Here is a 24,090-nt window from a genome sequence, read left to right on the forward strand (position 1 = left end):
AGACAGGTTATAAGGAGTCCAGCATCACAGACAGACGGGTTAGAAGGAGACCAGCATCACAGACAGACAGGTTAGAAGGAGTCCAGCATCACAGACAGACAGGTTAGAAGGAGACCAGCATCACAGACAGACAGGTTAGAAGGAGTCCAGCATCACAGACAGACAGGTTAGAAGGAGTCCAGCATCACAGACAGACAGGTTAGAAGGAGTCCAGCATCACAGACAGACAGGTTAGAACAGACAGGTTAGAAGGAGTCCAGCATCACAGACAGACAGGTTAGAAGGAGTCCAGCATCACAGACAGACAGGTTAGAAGGAGACCAGCATCACAGACAGACAGGTTAGAAGGAGACCAGCATCACAGACAGACAGGTTAGAAGGAGACCAGCATCACAGACAGGTTATAAGGAGTCCAGCATCACAGACAGACGGGTTAGAAGGAGACCAGCATCACAGACAGACAGGTTAGAAGGAGTCCAGCATCACAGACAGACAGGTTAGAAGGAGTCCAGCATCACAGACAGACAGGTTAGAAGGAGACCAGCATCACAGACAGACGGGTTAGAAGGAGACCAGCATCACAGACAGACAGGTTAGAAGGAGTCCAGCATCACAGACAGACAGGTTAGAAGGAGTCCAGCATCACAGACAGACAGGTTAGAAGGAGTCCAGCATCACAGACAGGTTAGAAGGAGTCCAGCATCACAGACAGGTTAGAAGGAGTCCAGCATCACAGACAGGTTAGAAGGAGTCCAGCATCACAGACAGACGGGTTAGAAGGAGTCCAGCATCACAGACAGACAGGTTAGAAGGAGTCCAGCATCACAGACAGACAGGTTAGAAGGAGACCAGCATCACAGACAGACGGGTTAGAAGGAGTCCAGCATCACAGACAGACAGGTTAGAAGGAGTCCAGCATCACAGACAGACAGGTTAGAAGGAGTCCAGCATCACAGACAGACAGGTTAGAAGGAGACCAGCATCACAGACAGACGTGTTAGAAGGAGTCCAGCATCACAGACAGACAGGTTAGAAGGAGTCCAGCATCACAGACAGACAGGTTAGAAGGAGACCAGCATCACAGACAGACGGGTTAGAAGGAGTCCAGCATCACAGACAGACAGGTTAGAAGGAGTCCAGCATCACAGACAGGTTAGAAGGAGTCCAGCATCACAGACAGACAGGTTAGAAGGAGACCAGCATCACAGACAGACGGGTTAGAAGGAGTCCAGCATCACAGACAGACAGGTTATAAGGAGTCCAGCATCACAGACAGACAGGTTAGAAGGAGACCAGCATCACAGACAGACAGGTTAGAAGGAGTCCAGCATCACAGACAGACAGGTTAGAAGGAGACCAGCATCACAGACAGACAGGTTAGAAGGAGTCCAGCATCACAGACAGACAGGTTAGAAGGAGACCAGCATCACAGACAGACAGGTTAGAAGGAGACCAGCATCACAGACAGGTTATAAGGAGTCCAGCATCACAGACAGACAGGTTAGAAGGAGACCAGCATCACAGACAGACAGGTTAGAACAGGGGTCTCAAACTCAATTTACCTGGGGGCCGCTGGAGGTAGAGTCTGGGTGAGGCTGGGCCGCATCAAATATTCCACACAAAAAGGGTTTCAAGTATTCAAAAAAAAAAGTACAACTGATCCAATCTTCTCAATCTTTAGCAATAACATTTCAGAACATGAACAGTTCTTCATAGTGGGGCGGCATAGCTAACCTATCGTTCAATTTGTGATAAAAGCACCAAATTTGGTACACATTTAGCTTAATATATTTAGAAAAGATATGGATATTGGGGCATTGCAGATTGGCATTCTGGTGACCATGGTAACCATTTCCAAAATGGCTGCCAGAGATTACTGGCATAGAACACTTTGGTCACCAAAGCTATTGTTTCCACATTTTTAACACCACAAATAGTATTTACATACAACTTAAAGTGAAGAACATGTTTTATTAATTTAGTTTTTATAACCGTTATATGTATATATATATATATATATAAAATATTTCCAACAAATATACAACTATTTACAAAAAAAATTACAAAAACAGTATCAAACATTTTCCTTTTTAACCCCCCCCCCCCCCCACAAATATATATATATATATATATATATATATATATATATATATATATATATATATATATATATATATTAAAAAAAATATTTCCAACAAATATACAACTATTTACAAAACGGTATCAAACATTTTCCTTTTTAACCCCCCCCCCCACAAAATGGTGATGGGCCTATTGCCTGATTAAACTGTAGCGAAGAATGGTTCCACAGGGTTCAACTGGCACATTCTCCATCACAGAAGCAGAGGCCTGTGCACTGAAGTGCAGCCTTCTTGCACCTATAGAATAGAATAGAAATACTTTTATTATCCTGAGGGAAATTTGACACTGCAAATCGCTCAACATTAAACATTTAGACAGAACAGGTCACGAATAAGAATAACAAAACAAATCAAATTGCCTAAGATAAGAGTAGAATAAAATAGAATAAAAATGGAATAAAATATACAGTAAATAAATACAGTAAAAATATACTGAGGTCTACAGTAGGTGTAGTATTGCACAGTGCTGTTTCAAAAGTACCTGCAGCGCTTTTTGCAACCACTCTTGCAGCCACAAGAGATCAGCTCATGGCAGGATTGTGATGCTTGTGGCAATGTCGTCCAGTGGGGCTCATACATTCCTTATGTCTTCACCCACCCCCAGTCAATTGGTGATGGCAGCACAGGGTCTGGAAGCAGTGTCTTCCCCCAGATGTAACCACCCTGGTAGACTGCTCTCTTGACGTGCTCCACCAGAGCAGCTCGGGTAGGCGGGATTTTCTGTGCCAAGCTTTTACGTGGAAAGAGTTTCCTTCTTGCCTGGTCCACCTTGGTGCAGGTGCAGGTTCTGTCAAATGGAAGTATGACAAACCTCTCAATAATGTTCATTGCATAATCTGGGATCTACTTTGGTCCATTTGCCAGCATCAGTAGTGCATCTGTCAGGTCCGGCAGTGACTTCCATGTTGACCATGCTGCCTTCTTTCCGTGTCCAGCAAAACTGGATACAGTGTCACAGCCTGTCAAAGCATGGAACATTGGAAGGGCACATGACATCTCTGGTCCGAGGCACGCAGCTATTTGGTGGGCTGCCAAGTAGCGAAAGCTCTTGCCAGTTCCGAATGCTAGCCACAGTTCACATCCAGCTGGTAGTTGTGTTATGGCAAACACAGCCAAGACCACAACATCAGTGTCAACAGTGCGAATAAGCAATTGGTGGTGGCCATGCAGTGCAGCGTGTGATACATGCAGTAGCATTCGACTATCTGCTTCTTCATGGCTGCATGGGGCCAGGGTGTGGAGATCCTGCAGTGGCTGTGTGCTGAGCACCCCCACCCCATCAGTGAGGACAACCTCCTTGTCTTCCTCACTGAATACCTGAAGGAGGACCTTGGATAGGAAGCTGAATAGTTCTGTCTTGTTACTGTCAACCCGCAGAAAGTTCTGCCAGTTTCCTGGTATGGCAGCCTTCCCAACCACACGTCTCCTTACACCCTTTCCGCGCTTGGCTCTTGCTGTGCCTTTCAGGGAGTCATCCTTGTAACTATCCCAGACAAGGTCCACACGTGACACACTGCGCAGCTGAGAATAGATATATGGAATGAAAACCTGCTGGGCATATTCATCAAATGTCTTGGCACCTGCTGGCTTCATCATCTGAATGATGGCAGCTCCATCAAGAACTACACAGGTAGCATCAGGGGCTTTAGTCTGAGCTGGAGATAGGTCCTCCAGGCATTTCAGAAGGTCACTCTTGGTCCCAAGTCGTAATCTTCCTCCATCAGAGAGTGCTGGTGGCCATGCTTGGTTCTCATGCTGGAAGAAGTCTTCCAGGTTTCCATCTCTTGTTTGACAGCTAATGTAGAGTTGTGAAAACAACTCAACATCACTTTTCATTGATGTCAGCTGCTGCTTCTCCTTACTTGTTGTCTTTGGCGTTGAGCCAACAAACAGTTTCAACCGGTTGCGGTGGATTGTGTCATCAATGGGTTTTGTTCTCTCCACAAGACATTCCTTTGTGAATGCTTGGAACTGGTGTTGGCCAATCTTCTGTGCGTTCTTAACAGTCTCCACTGCAGATGGATCTGCAATCTCTTTGCTGTAAAGGACAAGCAGGTCTTCACTCTCCTCTTCGAATGGGTTGCCCAGTTCTTCCATTACATTGACGAGTGAGCAGACATCTTTTCGAAATGCTTTCTGCACACTTGCTGTCTGATCATGGTGGAGCACCCCATCTTATCTTCCCATGAGCTGGTGAGCATCTTCAAAGTCCTCAATCAGCGCTGCAACCTCAGGGCCAGCTACCATCCACCGTCGGAGGGCACTAGGGTTGTCTGTAAGACCTACCGCCCTTCCATCACTCTTGATGCAAGCATTATTTTGCTCATGTGCTTGATCAATGGGGATTGCCGAGAAGACCCGATTGGTCTTCTGAATGGTGAAATTGCCAACATTAAATTCTCTGGCAACATCTGGATGTCTTATTGGTAGTTCAGTCATGTCACGAAGATGAACTGGGATCCAGCGGGCATAGTTTGTATGGTCCAGAGCGAAGAACCAGGGGACGAGTTCTGTCAGAGCATCGAGGTACATGCTGAAGGAGGACTGCCGCAGGGATCTCACATAGACCAATACACACAGCTCCAATGCCATGACTGTTGCCCAGTACTGGAATTGAGGGCAGCTCTCCTCCCTCCTTGAGCACCATTCATCAAACCCCAAAGGTACATCTTCTGTATCTGTATTACGGTTATTGTAGGCCCGATACTGCAGGACATATAGTGCAGCCACTGTGACTTGGTGGGCACGTCTGGTGCGAGCAACATGTGCTGCACGCAAGAAGGAGTCAGCAGTGCCTGCTGTTGTGATCTCTGCTTGTACCAGTGCCTCAACCCAGCCACTGCCTTTCAACCAATCACCCAGGGTCTTCAGAGCTGCCATCTCTATATGCAGGCCGCCAAACATCACAACAAATTTGTCTTCCCCATACATCTCTGGCCACTTCCACTGAATCTGCTTGGCAATAGCATACAGGGGTTGATCAAATGTTACTACTGGTGTCTGCCCAGAATTCAGATGTTGAACTGCATTTCTGACTACATCCATGGAGTGTTTGATCATTGCCACTGTGTGGGCACTCTCGTGGAACAGGGGTAGTAGGGCACTTGGGCAGATTACTTTTCTTCCAGCAAGCTGTTGACTTGCATGGTATGCAGCCCAGGACATGTTGTCCACACTCTGATTCACAGAATTCTGTTCATCACTTGCAAGACTCTTCCGCACATTTTCTAGCCAGCAGTACTCTTCCTTGATGTTATGGTCAGAGTTTCCCCTGCTCAGAGATGCCACAGTGCTAGGTGGTACAGGTGCCTTTGTAGTGCTACGGACAACTGGTGGGACTTCTGTGTAGTAGCTTGGCAAATGGCCTACTGTCTTTTGGCTTCCACACCCTCCAACAATCACAATGCTGCGGTCAACTCCTTGACCTGCAAATGTAGGGTGTTGAAGGAGTGAAATACCTGTGCCATGAAAGGACTCCTTTGAGGTAGTTGAGCTAGGGTTATGGTCAATATTATCAACCGCAGCAGTTGTGAAGACGTCACCACACATCTTAGCAGGGCAGACTACCTGTTCCTTATGGAACTGCTGGATGGCAGTTTCTCCTAGCTGGGCTGACAGACGAAGCACACGGTCATACGTGATACTGACCCCCACATGTGAAAGCCGGTCTACAAGTTCCCTTTTCCTGGTTTGGGCATGGACCATCAGGCCTATATACATCGGTAAAGGTGTTTCCTGAGCAATGCTGTGTCTGACGCTGGCAAATGTTGTGGGTACTTCAAGCCGTCTGTGCTTGACGCTGTTAAACTTTAGCAGCTGTGCGAGGGTTAGGGCTGCTGAAGTAGCTGGATACTCACTCTGGTCTCTGATGCTTGGACCTTCAAGGACCATGTTTACCAGAGCCAGCAGTAGGTTTGGCACAGAGTTTCTTTGGCAGCCTTCTTGGAAACCTGTGAAGGGTTTCTGCTCATCAAACATGTGTCTACGCACAATTCTTGCAGCCTGAGTCAGGTGCACAGCATCACTGTCACTGTCCCATTCACATGCCTTTGTCAGGGCTGCACCAATGTTATCAGAGAATGTGAGAAGGACATCCCGCCCCTGGGTCTGAGCTTGCAGATCTGGGATCTGAGCCAAGAGTCTTTCCTTCAATCTTGTAGTGTTCACTCTAGCATCAAGCTTACTGCCAAGCTGCTCCATTCTCAATTTGTATAGGTGAGCCAGATCAGCCAGCTTGAAGACTGGTGCAGTGCTGTCATCAAGGCATGCTTCCTCAATGTACATGACGACTTCAGCAAAAGCGATTCCTGATAGCACTTTTTCATTGTTGGCTCCCTGCATTTCTTGAGTTTTGTGTTTTCTGGCACGGTTGTAGAGGCCCACTAAGCATTTGCGGTGATATTTTGAATCAAGTGCAACCATATCTCCTGGACTAAGTCGAGCCAGCAGTTCTGTGTCCTGTAAGAGCTCTGCACATGTCCGAACTCGGTTGTCTATCTGAAACGTTGCTGCCTCATGAAAACCCTCAGTGCCAGCTGGCTTGCAACAGAAAAAACAGTGTGCTTCCTGTGCTGGTTTCTCAGTGATAGAAGTACTACTCCTGGTGCGTTTAGTTTTGCCTGCAATGGTTTCATTGTTGTCTGTACTGGTAGACTTATTCAGAGCTCTCTTCTCGGCCCGTTGAATCATTGTCTTGTTGAAGCCCAGCCTGCACGATTGATGCCACCGAGCATTGTTGACAACCAGAGCAGCTTCAAGCCCCTCACCTTCATCTAGTTTCTCTATCTGTATATTTCTATGTAGTTCATTCAGTTCATTCATTTTCAGGAGACTGTCAGCTAACAACGTGTATGCGCTCCCAGCATCCTTCCTCTTCGTAAGCATTGGGTTGGTCAGTGTCTCATTATGGTCTTGTTGGCAGAGGACACACAGTGACCAGTTGATCTTGTTTGCAGGCTGTGAATTAGAAGATGTTGAGGGTGTTGGACACCCTGTGTCTTTTAGCAGAAACCTTTTTGACATGGTCAATTAGTCACCACCATCACCACTATCTTGATTATTATGTGACCTGCAATAATACAAACATCACAGATTCAGTACAACATTAGTCAAAAAGAACATCTTATATTTTAGAACTAATAAATTGTAGAACTAGTACTATAGTACTAATACTCTATTACTATTAACCTCTTAAACCCTTAAGCCCGATGGGGCCCTGTACCCGGCCAAGAAATCAATGATTTTACAGTAGATTTCATTCACAGTATTTGCTGCCCTCAGATTTAACTCCATTGGAAAGAGGAGATTTGGCCCGATACATACAGTAGAATGAGTAGATGTATGACTTGGCCATAATAAGGTAATTTATAGGCCTAATATTCTATATTCATATTTAAAATGTGTCCGGATGGCAAAATTCAGTACTGTATCTACAGAAACCCTGTAAATCATCTGCCCTTTATTAATTAGCTTGGATCTTTTGTACACTTGATCTCAAAAAGGTGCTGAATGAGTTCAGTGGCAATTATTCACATCTGGTCAATGTTAGCATGGTGTTATTCACCGTCAAAGATAAAAAAAAAAAATGAAATATATAAAAAAAATTATATTCTCCTTTGATTCATTACAATTTACTCAAGCATAGTAACAGACACAATATTTCTGCCACTGGGAATACATTCCCTGAGATCCATAGATGTCCCTAGATACCAAGAACATGTAAATGGGCCTTGTAGAAGTGGAGCAATCTTCCATTTACTTGGGTATGTACATTTAGGTGAATTTTCTGAAAATATGGCTAGCCTAAAACACCTATTCAGTGTGTTCCTTCATCCTATATGTGTGTGTTGAGTGTGCTGCATGACAAAATTAAGACTTCTTTCTACAGTATAGTAAGTTAATACTTCTAATAGTATTAATACTCTACTTCTACAACTACTTAATTTCAATAGGAACAAAGTGTAAACGTTGATAGCTAGCTACAGTAGCTAGCTGAGCTAATAAATAAGCATAGCATCTGTAAAAATGTAGATGAATAAACTCACAAAATACAGCACTACTCACAATAATCTGCAATACAGTGAAGAAACACGAAAATCTATCTTATCTTGTATTCATTCACAACTTGTCAGAAACAAAAGAATGTAACCTACCTGTATCTCCTCCGTAAACAGACTGGGAAAAAGGTGGGCAACATATCATGTGTCCAGCTGGAAATAGCAGCAATAAGGCAAGGGTGACCCTAAACAATGGTATAGGGGCACAGCGCCGCAGTGATAATGCGCCAGCGCCACCATGTGGTAAAAAAAAAAAAAAAAAAAAAAAATTATAAAAATATTGTAATATTTTTTTTGTAATTTTTTTTTTTATTTCCTTAGAATGGTGAGTATTTTATTTGGTTCTCAGGGTTAGTGGGATCTAGATTATATCCATTATTGCATGCAAATCCAATGGGATAAGAAAGTTTGACTAAGCGCTTGTGGCCATTTTGAAAAATGCCTGCCACGGCCACCAGGGTGTTAGTTTGTAATGCCCCAATATCCAGTTTTGTTTCCAATATATCTATCAACACATCTGCCAAATTTGGTGCTTTTATCACAAAATGAACAATTGGTTTGATATGTTGAGCTATGCCGCCCCACTATCAGAACATGAACGGTTCTTCAGAACATAGACTTCTCAGTGGTGTCAGTGGACTCATCCACAGCTATGGAAATGCACTGTGCATTTTTTTTATTCTATCACAAAGCTGTTTAATCAAATCACCAGCCAGTATTTCAGTTATTCTGGTTGCTGTGCGATCTGAGGGGGATTTGCTTTTGTTTGCCTTCAAACATGGTCTCCATCACTTCAGTCATACATTATTTTCAAATAGCTACAGTTTCTTGGCATATAGTCACATAATTGGTTTGGTGCTGGGACTCAGGATGAACGCATATTTTTCAGTACATTAACCTTTGAATTGCAGTCGACTTTTCTTTTACTGACCATCTTTGAAAATGCCATTTTTCTGCTGGCTGCCTGCTGGCGAAAGTAGGCTAATAGCTACATTTATCTCACGGAGATAAAACTGGGAGCGAGTTTACTGTAGATGCGCTGTCAACTCTGCTCCGACTTGAACTGAAAGAGAGAGACGACATGCAGTCCGTGAAGACCCGCCCTACTCCCCTACTCTGCCTCTGATTCGCAGACTGTGGGTGAGGGGGAAAAACGCTGACGGGACGCGGGTATGTGATTGGACCAGACCCGTACACAGACACAGGCAGTGGCAGTGCAGCCGGACATGCAGAGCACTGCTCACAGAGGAGAGAGATAGCGAGGATGCATTTGACTTCCACTTTACTTGATATCACTCCGGAATCACGTTTCAACCAAGTCACTAACATAACGTTGCTGTCATGAGGCTGCGCTATGGTAGCCTACAAGTGATAAAATAAATAAAACGTCCAACTCTCGCGCAACGACTCTGCAAACAGTTGCGCGCGGGCCGCATTAACACTAAACTTTGATGTCCAGTAGTATCATCCCGCGGGCCGCAATTGGCCCGCGGGCCGCGAGTTTGAGACCCCTGGGTTAGAAGGAGTCCAAAGGAGTAGACAAAAGATCCACTGTACTGCTCAGTCCGCGAGGACAGCGAGATGTGCCAGATGTCCTGCCAGGCTACAGTACCTTATATATAGTATAGTAGTATATATAATAATAACTTTATTTGTATAGCACTTTTCATACAGAGGTTGCAGTTCAAAGTGCTTCACAACAGTAAAAAATACAGGCATGAGCGAGCATAGCAAGGTATGGTAAATCGGTGTTTCACATTAGGATCTAGCATCCTAATAGGCTCTCTATTCAGTAATACAAATAATAAAATAGTTTAAAATGATTAAGTTTAAAAATAGTCTAAAAATTATAAAATAGAACGGACATATAACAACAGTAAAAAATACAGGCATAAGCGAGCATAAAAATTAAAAATGTAAATAGCAATGTTACAGTATAGATATATTTATTTTTAAATTTTAAATGTTACTGTTGTGGGTTTTCTTTTCAACAAAAGCTGTTTCTGATGAATTCTGATACTGTAAGCCTGTGTTTCTGTTGTAGGCTCGACCACCCTGTGCTGCACGTGTCGTGGGCAGACGCTGTGGCCTACTGCTCCTGGGCCCAGAAGAGACTCCCCACGGAGGCAGAGTGGGAGCACGCCTGCAGGGGGGGCCTGGAGGACAGGTAGGACATGTTGATGACTTTCCATTCCAGAGTCGGAAGTCGGAGAATTCCCCATTCGGGAGGTCGGAATGACGTGATCTCTGTGCATTCCCAGGGTCCGGCTCTGAAAGCCCCTGGGGAGAAACATGCACATCTGTGAGCTGGAATTTGACATATTTATATATATAAAAAAAAAAGCAATGTTGAAAATTCCAAAAAGCAACATTGTTCAAAGTACTGCATGTCGGAAAACTCTTTTTAGGAATTTTCAATACAAAGCAGATGAAAAAAGAAGAAGAAATGACAAACAAAATAAATAAACAACACAAATCAAAAAGGGGCATTTCACCATTCTTTTCTCTCCATATTTCACACAGTCACGCACATTCTGGCCTCAGCAAGTCCCGCCATCTCCTCCACCATCTCCTCCACCTCTCCTTCTGTTGTCTCAGTTCATACGTCAGTCTTTCCATCACAGAGATCTCATGGATCACCTCTCCTCAAACCTCTCCATAAACCTCTCCCTCTGTTGTCTCATTACATACATTAACCTTTCCATCACATAGATCTCATGGATCACCTCTCCTCAAACCTCTCCTTAAACCTCTCCCTCTGTTGTCTTAATGCATACATTAACCTCTCCATCACATAGATCTCATGGATCATCTCTCCTCAAACCTCTCCCTCTGTTGTCTCAATGCATACATTAACCTCTCCATCACATAGATCTCATGGATCACCTCTCCTCAAACCTCTCCCTCTGTTGTCTCAATACATACATTAACCTCTCCATCACATAGATCTCATGGATCACCTCTCCTCAAACCTCTCAAACCTCTCCCTCTGTCATCTCAGTGAGTACTTCCATCCATTCTCCCTCCGTCGGTACCATCTGACTTATCCACTTCCTCGTGAGAGCCTTTTTGTTTGCCACCCTTAATATGTAAAAAATTTACTTAATAACAACACACTTAGCATGTCACTCACAACTCAAGACTTGTGAAACTAGTTTCCTAGTTTGGAATTCTGAGTTGAAAGGGTTTACTGTAATTTCTCGCAGTAGGAATTAGGAATTTCAGGCTTCCCGACGATGTCTGGAATGCTGTATTACTCATGTGTGGATTTAAAACATAAAACATAATGCACTCCTTCTTCCAACGTGGCTCTGTGCACAGACAAATCCTTAATGCATCACTCCTGACTGTAGGCTGTACCCCTGGGGGAACAAGCTGCACCCAAAAGGACAACACTACGCCAACCTGTGGCAGGGAGACTTCCCCACGCACAACACCGGAGAGGACGGACACGTCCAGACCTCACCGGTAAGAGGGAGTGGGAGCGCGCGCGCGGCGGGAAGGGAATCCCAACCTGAGCACGACATAACAGCTAAATCTGCCACCGTGTGAATACATCTAACCTTTTATTTAAACTCCAGGGACGCTGAGGTGTTTACAGTCACGCAGAGTATACAACTAAAAGGGATAGAATAAAACAAAGATTACAAACAAGCAATCTGCACGATGAAATCAAGTTGAGATAAAAACAGGAAAAGCAGACTAAAAGCAATTACAAATAGATGTACAATGGTTATTAATAATCAAAGCTAGAAATTGCCCAAAGGTCAGAAGAATATCAATCTTTAAAGTGCATTGAAGGGCGTTCCAAGAGAAGGCAGTTCTTCCACATTTAGAGCAAGCTTGGGGAACATTAAGGAACACGCCAAAAAAATAATAAAAAAAATCGAAATTATAAATTGTTATTTATAAAAAAAAAAAAAACATATCTTTTCACATGTATGTGTAAGATTATAACCGTTTGTTGTTTTCCTTAAACATATATACGTGAATGAACAAAAATAAGTTAAAAAATCAAAATCAAATATCTTTTTTTATTTTATTTTTTAAATTTCTTTTTCCCTTTTCGAGTAATACACGATCAATCGAGTATAGAATGCGATCAATCGATCTGGATTTTTCTTTAAATAGCCCATCCCTACCAACGTGTATCACGCCTCTCTGCACCAGGCAGTAACACATCTGAGAGAGGGATGATAGATTTACGAGTAGAAGAACATGGTCAATGGGAGAGCATGCGTGCGAGGAGGCGGAGAGCCGTGGCCAACAGGGGCTCATGCGCTCACCTTGCGTTGTATAGGTCAAGGTCATATGTTCTAGAGCTGGTAGGCTGCGCCCACAGTCCATTGTCTGAGCTGATTTCTAATTCAGCCACAGTCTACCGGCAGGAAGTGAATGGTGCAGGAGATTAGAAGAATTTTCTAAAGGGAATAACAATGTCACTACTACAGCAACTTAACGGCTTGCATAGATCAGATGAATAACATTTAGATAATATCAATCAAGCTCAGAATGAGAAAAGCCTTGATTTAAACCCCTGATGTTTTGTTTAGTTTTTCCCCCTCCCTTGTGGATATAGACATAGTTTCATTTAATTTCAACCCTTTATTTAAACTCGAGAGGCAACTGAGGTTTCCCTCATTTACAGTTACGTCAAGTGTACATACAGAAATAAGCAAAAAAAGGCATATAAAATCACACAGCATATAAAATAATAACAATTAGACGACAAGACGAGGCAAACGTAAGGATAACAAATAAATTAAAACATGTACAACTTGATTGACAAAGGTTGGAGATAGGGATGTCCCGATCCGATCACATGATCGGGATCGGGGCCGATCACGTGATTTTCCGAAGACCGGGATAGACAAAAAAAAATTTAAATCAGAATTTCTTTTATTTTATTTTTTTATATTCAACAGACATGACCATGTTCACGTCTTAAACTCATACTGAGGCCTTAGTTTTGGTTTTAAATTGCATATCATTCATTTATTTATTGTCACACAGAGCAGAAGAATTTTGCCAAAACAAACCAATAGTATCCAGCTGCAGAACGGCAGACCAGCCACACTCTCAGACCCAAACGCATTTCCTTTGATTTAATTATACATCAAATGATTTATGTCAAGGATTGCAATGCCTCTCTTGAATGAAGTTAACTTTTCACCTGGATAACGTCAACATTCAGGGTAATGTGAGAAATTGGGATAAAAAAATAATAATAATAATAATAATTTGATCGGATCGGGAAAGATCGGTATCGGTAGATACTCAAAATCACATGATCGGGATCGGATCGGGAGCAATTTTTTTTTATCGGGACATCCCTAGTTGGAGATCAAGGTTTTAAACTCTGCAACAGAGGGGAGAATCTCAAGCTTTAAGGACTGTTGGAGTTCATTCCATGAGCTAGAGGGCATCATAGCAAAATGCAGATTTACCCTTTTCAGAGCAAACTCTGGGGACCGTAACCCTTTCTGCCCGCCAATCGTTGAGCGCCAACAACGAGTATATTGGTTGTTATGATCGTTATTTCTTTTATTCGCTATTGCCATTCATAATCCATCGAAGCACCTTGTGCATGCTGTTCTGAATGTGTCCGAGATCGCAGACGGGCAATACCGCCGCCTAACGCCTTGCGGCCGCTATTGCACTCCATTTGAAATGATTTCGTTTGTTTTCTCGGCTGAGCTGCAGCGTGCAGGCGGGGTCTAAATACTCCGGCAAGACAATCGGTCACCACGGATGCCTCAACGAGTTCACCTGCCCGCCCGTTCATGTGCAATGCTGGATAGCGTGGGACAGACTACCGCGACCAGTATTTGGAATGGCGATCAGATAATTGGATTATTCTTTTTGCATTACATCAGAGACAAGGTAAGGACTATATATTACCAATCTTGTGTTGATCCGATAATTATTTTCCCGCGATTGCAGCCTGTGTGTGGGTGTCGTTGGCTGCGATAGACGCACGGAGGGCCGGTTTTCCCCCGTCCCCTTTCGTGCAGGCACGAGGAAACATAATACCGATAATCTAGCGTTGATTTCAGGATGAAAAATGGCAACGTGATAGGTGGATTTCACTAAAGGGCTGTTTTCGCATCTTTTCCTGGGGTTACTCAGAATCACTCAAACTATACTTATATTCACCACGGTATAAAAAACAAAACGTAAATGTACGGATGAAAAAACTATCTGTTTTTTGCATGTTGACTGGAAGAAACTCACTGACAAACGACAACGTTATTAGATCCATAGCTATAATATTTTATATAGTTTTCAGCACTGCAAACACGGCATTCTCCCTATTGAACATAGCACTGGCACTGAGGGCCCACAGTGCCCCCTGCTATGGAAGCAAATGAGTGCCATAAGTATTTGAATTTAATCAGACACCGCATTTATAGCATTGAAAATAATTACTTTGAAAACATGTATAATAACTTTGAAAACATGTATCTGAATTTTTTTCAGACACCGCATTTATAGTTCCAGACACCGCATTTATAGTTTCAGACACCGAATTTATAGCATTGCAAATAAATACTATGAAAATCATGTATCTGAATTTTTTTGCTCAGAGTTTACCAAAAATGCAGTGTTAATAAAAAAAAGTCGAATGCATAATAAAATTCAATGTAAAAATGCAGTGTTCATTAAAAAATTCGAATGCATAATAAAATTCAATGTAAAAATGCAGTGTTCATTAAAAAATTCGATGCATAATTGCGGTGTATATAATTCGATGTCAAAAATTGCGGGGTGTGGATTTCGACGTAAAAAACCCAACATCCGGGTTACCCAGACAGGATAAAGCAATCGAGCTGGATGTGATCGAACTGACTTCTGGCCTATCACTGCACGGCTTTGTCAGTCATGTGATCACAACAACCCAGGAAGCCTTTCCTCCCGACGACAAAGAGAAGAGAAGGTGGCTGAAGCCTGAAGTTGATACAGTAAGTTTGATCTCAATGATAAACAATAATTAACAGGTAGGCTAACGGCAGGCACCACTACGAATTGAAAATGGGGGACCCTGATGTAAACAAGACGAAAGTCTTTCTCTGGTCTGCATCCCCTTAACAATTGTGTGTATTGAGCCGTACTGTATTGTACCCATTCTGCAATCTGTTAAATAAAGTTTTCAATCATTCATTCAGGCTAGGCTAACATTAGGTACTACTACTAGTTAGGTAACGTTAGCTAGAATCCAAATCGAAAATCAAGAATCCAAATCAAAAGTCTTATATAAGGTTATGAGATGAACATGTATGTTATGTAGGTTATGAAATGAATATGTATGTAATATGTAATAAAAACGCAGCTCAACGCATACATTTGATCTAGAACCCCGTTTGTTGTCCCCTAACTGTTATACGAAGATGGCCGGCGGTCTCGTGACAACCAGAATACAAAACATTACCTGTTGTTATTGTTAAGTCGCTATCTTGTGATAGTAACATGGTCGTGGTGTGAATTACCTGGCTCTAAATTAAAGTATTTTTGGATGACACAACACAGTAATAAGAAGGATGGCAAGTGTATGATGGCATGCATGTACAATAATGCTGTGTATACCCTAATTATATTTATTCTTAATGTACTGTATATATCCACATGTGTTTGTACATATAACTGCATATAAACCTTTTACATATCTGTAGATACATCTATATCTGTACATATCCCTTACCTACTCTTACTAGTTACGCTGCTGGCCAGTATGACTACCATAGTGTCTTTATACCTGCTGCATCAATGTACATAATAATACTACAACTCTGTACATATATATGATCTGATTAGCATTATTACTCAGTAGTACTGATTTATATATTTTAAACAATATAATGAATTAAGGTTTTGTTTTATTTGTCACATAAGGTACATGTACATTACAGTGAAACACTTGGTTCTGTATGAGCCTCCTGAGATTGTGCTTCATAGAAGTTTTTCTAGAAGTTAGACATCTCTTTGATCCAATGACCTTGTAGTAGACAGAAATCTATTTGTTTGTTTCTTCATATCACAGTTTACAATTTATTTTCTTTTTGCAGGCATGACTTCACCCCAACATCCCCTGAGTGGAACATGGAAAGAGTGTTGACCTTGATGTTTATCGTTGTCTTTCAACCATATTGTTTGTTACTGTTTAATAAATTGTTTGTTACTGTTGATGTTTAATAAATGTTTATCGTCGTCTTTCAACACCCTGCCTCAGACTCCTATCCATGGTAACTCCCAGCTATTACTAAAGTTGATTTCAAGACGTGACTCGGGGGCGTTCCAAGGGTGCGTTCCAGCAGAGGTGTTCATTGACTCCAGTGTTTATTATGTATTTTCACAGCAGAAAAACACTCAAGTTATTCCTTTCTTCCGTTCAGAATCAGCCAGCCTGTTGTATATTGAACAGCCCAGTATATGTATTAGGGATGCACAGTATGGACGTTTTTTCAGCCGATAACGGATCACTACCTGCTGCTCATGGCGAATACTGATAACTTCATAACCTGTAGTTTATACACAACTGAGGGTCTACAGATCTAAAGGACAACAACCAATCAGAGCACTTGTCTGCCATAAAAACATAATACATCTGTAAAATAACAAGGGAACAAAGGTGAATTGTGCCACATTTATTTTAAACGTGTTTTACGTTTACTCTGGTGTTTAAATTTCTGTGAATATAGTTTGTATTATGTACTGTTTACATTTTGTACAATCGTCGTTTCTGTAAATGAGGGAAACCTCAGAGGCGTACGATTTTAAATAAAGGTTGAAATGAAAAAATTTGGTTACAGAAAAAGACCTAACCTCTCTTTCTCAGTCATCAGATAGAACATGCTCACAACATTGAACAGCAGCAATGTAGATGTCACAGACTGGGATGCAGCTCGTAGGTCAACAGCTTCTCTTAAAGCAGCCATTAGTCCATCAGTCAGTGGGCTCTCTGTGTTTGGGACAATGACACTAGAGTGGCCATCAGGAGCAAATCCACTGTTCTCCCACTCAATCTGAGGAATATCCACACCCTAAAAACAACAGAAATAGAAAGCCTTATTTGTGGTATTAATTATCTTGATAGACAGCAGCAGTAAGGTGGGCACTTATGGCTTTTGAAATCTGTATGCTCCTACTCATTTATCTTTCTGTTTTCACATACTGTAACTCATTTTCTAGGACTATAAGCCCTAAACCACTGCCCATGTTGTTTAGCAAATGTTCATGGCTCTTATTCTGACCTACACTTTTGTAATTCACTCAGCATATGAATTGTTCCCACATGTAAGAGAAATTAAATTTTCTCATCAGGAAACCTTTCTTATGCATTTGACACATCCCAACTTTTGCCATACAGTATAACTATGCTATAGTTCAAATATTTTCACCTATTTACCTTGCTGTCAGATAGCCCTTTCTGGTGGGGAACAGGCTTTATAGCCACCTACAGTATGCTCTCTTAAAAGGGTGCTCTGGGATGAAAATACAGGGGAAGTTCAATGGAGTCTGGTAGGTGTTTGCAAGAGCATGGATAGCGGTTTCAGTTTTTGAGTGGCTGAGGGATCAATACTATTGAAAGCATTGAAGTTGTAAAAATTGGACAAAGTTACCTCCATGTTATCAGAAACTGGAATTGGGTGATGGATTCGTCCCAGCTCCCACAGCTGATTTAGGGTCATATGGCCTTCTGTTCTTATAGGATGATTTGCCCAGCCACTGCGCAATGTGTCCAGGTCATCGTGAAGCCGTGGCAGGAACACATAATGGCAACAGAAGAGGTGTGTAGCATTGCCAATGTTGAGGAACCCCTCTTCTTCAAGGTAGTGTAGAGCATCATAGTAGATGACTGTAACAGCTGTCCACATGTCTCGCCATAGCCTCTCTATCCTGGAAAATTGCGAGTTTACCAGAACATTTTAAAGTTAAAGGACAGGGAATGGCAATATTTGCATTTGTGGCAGATTTGACATGGAATTATTATGTATGTATAATAAACAACTGATCATGTAAGATCTCAGCAGTTTCTTTTGTTGAGAAAAGGTTTCCAGCAACAACAAATGCACAGATGGATTTTATTTTAAATGCAATCCAATGATCTGATGTTCATTGTGTGTATTTCTTTATCTACCCTTTCATGAGTCATTATTGTCAGTCCAAAACAAGAGATTATGTTTTTGTAACATGTTTCTAAAACATTATCTCGTGTTATTTACATACTAAGACAATAGGTGTGACATACAAATGTAATTCGACACACACTGCCCAGCAAAAACTGTAATTTTTTTTTTTGCAGCAAGGAAGAGATTGTTTAATTTGCATGATGAAGAGGTCACAGTTAAGTACCCTTTGACTGACATCAACTCCCACCGTAGAGAGGAATTTTACCTCACACTATTGCAAATAACAGTACTGCTTCTAGTAGGTATATGTGTAGCAAACAGTACAGTTCTGGCATGGCAGCAGTGAGATGGTGTCTTTCAACTAGCAATCTCTGATCTTTTGGGCTTACCGTTGGTTGTGAACACTCTTGCCAGATATAAAGCTGCCCCTTCCAGTGCCACGGACTGTAAACATGAGACGTGGAACGTCCACATTTTCCACCCCCAGATCAGCTCGTACCCTAAAATATACCAACAATTACAACAAAGACCACATTAAGTGTTGGTTTCAACAGCCCCCCACTGCCTCAGGAAATATTTACCTAAGAGGGAAACCAAACTTCTTGACAGATTCTTGGAAGAAGGCCAGATAAATAAATTATATTTTCATCAGTCTACAGCATTGGTATTGTGTAGTGTTTGGTGAATTTATTGTATTATTGTATATATTATATTGTATATAAGCTAGTTGAAAGACACCATCTCACTGCTGCCATGCCAGAACTGTACTGTTTGCTACACATATACCTACTAGAAGCAGTACTGTTATTTGCAATAGTGTGAGGTAAAATTCCTCTCTACGGTGGGAGTTGATGTCAGTCAAAGGGTACTTAACTGTGACCTCTTCATCATGCAAATTAAACAATCTCTTCCTTGCTGCAAAAAAAAAATTTACAGTTTTTGCTGGGCAGTGTGTGTCGAATTACATTTGTATGTCACACCTATTGTCTTAGTATGTAAATAACACGAGATAATGTTTTAGAAACATGTTACAAAAACATAATCTCTTGTTTTGGACTGACAATAATGACTCATGAAAGGGTAGATAAAGAAATACACACAATGAACATCAGATCATTGGATTGCATTTAAAATAAAATCCATCTGTGCATTTGTTGTTGCTGGAAACCTTTTCTCAACAAAAGAAACTGCTGAGATCTTACATGATCAGTTGTTTATTATACATACATAATAATTCCATGTCAAATCTGCCACAAATGCAAATATTGCCATTCCCTGTCCTTTAACTTTAAAATGTTCTGGTAAACTCGCAATTTTCCAGGATAGAGAGGCTATGGCGAGACATGTGGACAGCTGTTACAGTCATCTACTATGATGCTCTACACTACCTTGAAGAAGAGGGGTTCCTCAACATTGGCAATGCTACACACCTCTTCTGTTGCCATTATGTGTTCCTGCCACGGCTTCACGATGACCTGGACACATTGCGCAGTGGCTGGGCAAATCATCCTATAAGAACAGAAGGCCATATGACCCTAAATCAGCTGTGGGAGCTGGGACGAATCCATCACCCAATTCCAGTTTCTGATAACATGGAGGTAACTTTGTCCAATTTTTACAACTTCAATGCTTTCAATAGTATTGATCCCTCAGCCACTCAAAAACTGAAACCGCTATCCATGCTCTTGCAAACACCTACCAGACTCCATTGAACTTCCCCTGTATTTTCATCCCAGAGCACCCTTTTAAGAGAGCATACTGTAGGTGGCTATAAAGCCTGTTCCCCACCAGAAAGGGCTATCTGACAGCAAGGTAAATAGGTGAAAATATTTGAACTATAGCATAGTTATACTGTATGGCAAAAGTTGGGATGTGTCAAATGCATAAGAAAGGTTTCCTGATGAGAACATTTAATTTCTCTTACATGTGGGAACAATTCATATGCTGAGTGAATTACAAAAGTGTAGGTCAGAATAAGAGCCATGAACATTTGCTAAACAACATGGGCAGTGGTTTAGGGCTTATAGTCCTAGAAAATGAGTTACAGTATGTGAAAACAGAAAGATAAATGAGTAGGAGCATACAGATTTCAAAAGCCATAAGTGCCCACCTTACTGCTGCTGTCTATCAAGATAATTAATACCACAAATAAGGCTTTCTATTTCTGTTGTTTTTAGGGTGTGGATATTCCTCAGATTGAGTGGGAGAACAGTGGATTTGCTCCTGATGGCCACTCTAGTGTCATTGTCCCAAACACAGAGAGCCCACTGACTGATGGACTAATGGCTGCTTTAAGAGAAGCTGTTGACCTACGAGCTGCATCCCAGTCTGTGACATCTACATTGCTGCTGTTCAATGTTGTGAGCATGTTCTATCTGATGACTGAGAAAGAGAGGTTAGGTCTTTTTCTGTAACCAAATTTTTTCATTTCAACCTTTATTTAAAATCGTACGCCTCTGAGGTTTCCCTCATTTACAGAAACGACGATTGTACAAAATGTAAACAGTACATAATACAAACTATATTCACAGAAATTTAAACACCAGAGTAAACGTAAAACACGTTTAAAATAAATGTGGCACAATTCACCTTTGTTCCCTTGTTATTTTACAGATGTATTATGTTTTTATGGCAGACAAGTGCTCTGATTGGTTGTTGTCCTTTAGATCTGTAGACCCTCAGTTGTGTATAAACTACAGGTTATGAAGTTATCAGTATTCGCCATGAGCAGCAGGTAGTGATCCGTTATCGGCTGAAAAAACGTCCATACTGTGCATCCCTAATACATATACTGGGCTGTTCAATATACAACAGGCTGGCTGATTCTGAACGGAAGAAAGGAATAACTTGAGTGTTTTTCTGCTGTGAAAATACATAATAAACACTGGAGTCAATGAACACCTCTGCTGGAACGCACCCTTGGAACGCCCCCGAGTCACGTCTTGAAATCAACTTTAGTAATAGCTGGGAGTTACCATGGATAGGAGTCTGAGGCAGGGTGTTGAAAGACGACGATAAACATTTATTAAACATCAACAGTAACAAACAATTTATTAAACAGTAACAAACAATATGGTTGAAAGACAACGATAAACATCAAGGTCAACACTCTTTCCATGTTCCACTCAGGGGATGTTGGGGTGAAGTCATGCCTGCAAAAAGAAAATAAATTGTAAACTGTGATATGAAGAAACAAACAAATAGATTTCTGTCTACTACAAGGTCATTGGATCAAAGAGATGTCTAACTTCTAGAAAAACTTCTATGAAGCACAATCTCAGGAGGCTCATACAGAACCAAGTGTTTCACTGTAATGTACATGTACCTTATGTGACAAATAAAACAAAACCTTAATTCATTATATTGTTTAAAATATATAAATCAGTACTACTGAGTAATAATGCTAATCAGATCATATATATGTACAGAGTTGTAGTATTATTATGTACATTGATGCAGCAGGTATAAAGACACTATGGTAGTCATACTGGCCAGCAGCGTAACTAGTAAGAGTAGGTAAGGGATATGTACAGATATAGATATAGTAGTATCTACAGATATGTAAAAGGTTTATATGCAGTTATATGTACAAACACATGTGGATATATACAGTACATTAAGAATAAATATAATTAGGGTATACACAGCATTATTGTACATGCATGCCATCATACACTTGCCATCCTTCTTATTACTGTGTTGTGTCATCCAAAAATACTTTAATTTAGAGCCAGGTAATTCACACCACGACCATGTTACTATCACAAGATAGCGACTTAACAATAACAACAGGTAATGTTTTGTATTCTGGTTGTCACGAGACCGCCGGCCATCTTCGTATAACAGTTAGGGGACAACAAACGGGGTTCTAGATCAAATGTATGCGTTGAGCTGCGTTTTTATTACATATTACATACATATTCATTTCATAACCTACATAACATACATGTTCATCTCATAACCTTATATAAGACTTTTGATTTGGATTCTTGATTTTCGATTTGGATTCTAGCTAACGTTACCTAACTAGTAGTAGTACCTAATGTTAGCCTAGCCTGAATGAATGATTGAAAACTTTATTTAACAGATTGCAGAATGGGTACAATACAGTACGGCTCAATACACACAATTGTTAAGGGGATGCAGACCAGAGAAAGACTTTCGTCTTGTTTACATCAGGGTCCCCCATTTTCAATTCGTAGTGGTGCCTGCCGTTAGCCTACCTGTTAATTATTGTTTATCATTGAGATCAAACTTACTGTATCAACTTCAGGCTTCAGCCACCTTCTCTTCTCTTTGTCGTCGGGAGGAAAGGCTTCCTGGGTTGTTGTGATCACATGACTGACAAAGCCGTGCAGTGATAGGCCAGAAGTCAGTTCGATCACATCCAGCTCGATTGCTTTATCCTGTCTGGGTAACCCGGATGTTGGGTTTTTTACGTCGAAATCCACACCCCGCAATTTTTGACATCGAATTATATACACCGCAATTATGCATTGAATTTTTTAATGAACACTGCATTTTTACATTGAATTTTATTATGCATTCGAATTTTTTAATGAACACTGCATTTTTACATTGAATTTTATTATGCATTCGACTTTTTTTTATTAACACTGCATTTTTGTTAAACTCTGAGCAAAAAAATTCAGATACATGATTTTCATAGTATTTATTTGCAATGCTATAAATTCGGTGTCTGAAACTATAAATGCGGTGTCTGGAACTATAAATGCGGTGTCTGAAAAAATTCAGATACATGTTTTCAAAGTTATTATACATGTTTTCAAAGTAATTATTTTCAATGCTATAAATGCGGTGTCTGATTAAATTCAAATACTTATGGCACTCATTTGCTTCCATACCCTGCTGACTGGCAGTCAATGTGTTAAGGACCAGCCAGTCACTAGAACGGGTTCCATAGGTACCAAAATGTCATTCCAATAATGATGTAGTATAAGGAGGTAGCTTACCAATAATGATGTAGTATAAGGAGGTAGTTTACCAATAATGGACTTAAAAATTAACAAATAGTTGAAGGATCAGATTTTCAAATACAGGAACATTTTGTTTCATGATTGCAAACAATGAAATATGTAGACAAAGTGTTTACATCTTAAATGCATGTTAAACTTCTATCCCTGTATCAAGTCTCTTTTAGTCAGTACTAAACAGTAATGGAATGGCATAAACACTAGGCAGCAGTCATTACTTTGAATCATACGACCTTTAATCATGATCAGTATCGTGGACCATTCTTGCAAAAGTCCTACAGGGTTACACACACACACGCACACACACACGTACACATGCACACACATATGCACACACACACACAGCTAATTTAAAACAAATTTATTTTTTATTTTATATAAACAATACAAACAAAGAGTATCATCACCATGTCATCACATTAAAACAATCCGTATCGAGCCATCATGGTGTTGTTTTCTCCACATGATCCTACAGGTGATGTCATTTCCTGCCAACGGCTTTGGCCTGTATGACATGGCGGGGAACGCGTGGGAGTGGACGTCAGACTGGTGGACGGTGCATCACACCACAGACCCACAACGCAACCCGGTAATTCTGCTTTACCTCTTTATGACGGCAATGACACCGGGGAACCATTTCAAGTCAAGTCAAGAGTTTTATTTGTCACGGCATACAAGCATACAGTGAAATGCGGGAGGTCATGCCCGCGGCGATTGTGCAATAATACAAGTAATAAGAATAGGAATGAGAATAAGACATTTGTGCAATAAT

At 41.2% G+C, this 24,090-nt stretch overlaps 1 protein-coding gene across 3 annotated transcripts in view; it reads left to right on the plus strand.

Moving 5' to 3' along the window:
- sumf1 (sulfatase modifying factor 1) overlaps positions 1–24,090 on the plus strand; it is a 46,576-nt gene that overhangs the window by 8,655 nt on the left and 13,831 nt on the right. For 2 of the 3 annotated variants that reach the window (XM_084316208.1, XM_084316207.1), the window contains 3 exons: positions 10,242–10,364; positions 11,551–11,665; positions 23,794–23,907. In XM_084316208.1, the coding sequence (XP_084172334.1) occupies positions 10,242–10,364; positions 11,551–11,665; positions 23,794–23,907 (352 nt within the window). Of the gene's footprint in view, positions 1–10,241; positions 10,365–11,550; positions 11,666–16,260; positions 16,388–23,793; positions 23,908–24,090 lie in introns of those variants that run through there. The other variant, XM_084316209.1, reaches the window with a different exon arrangement.

This window comes from Notolepis coatsorum (assembly GCF_963971535.1).
Source record: "Notolepis coatsorum genome assembly, chromosome: 6".
Taxonomy (NCBI): Eukaryota; Metazoa; Chordata; class Actinopteri; order Aulopiformes; family Paralepididae; genus Notolepis; species Notolepis coatsorum.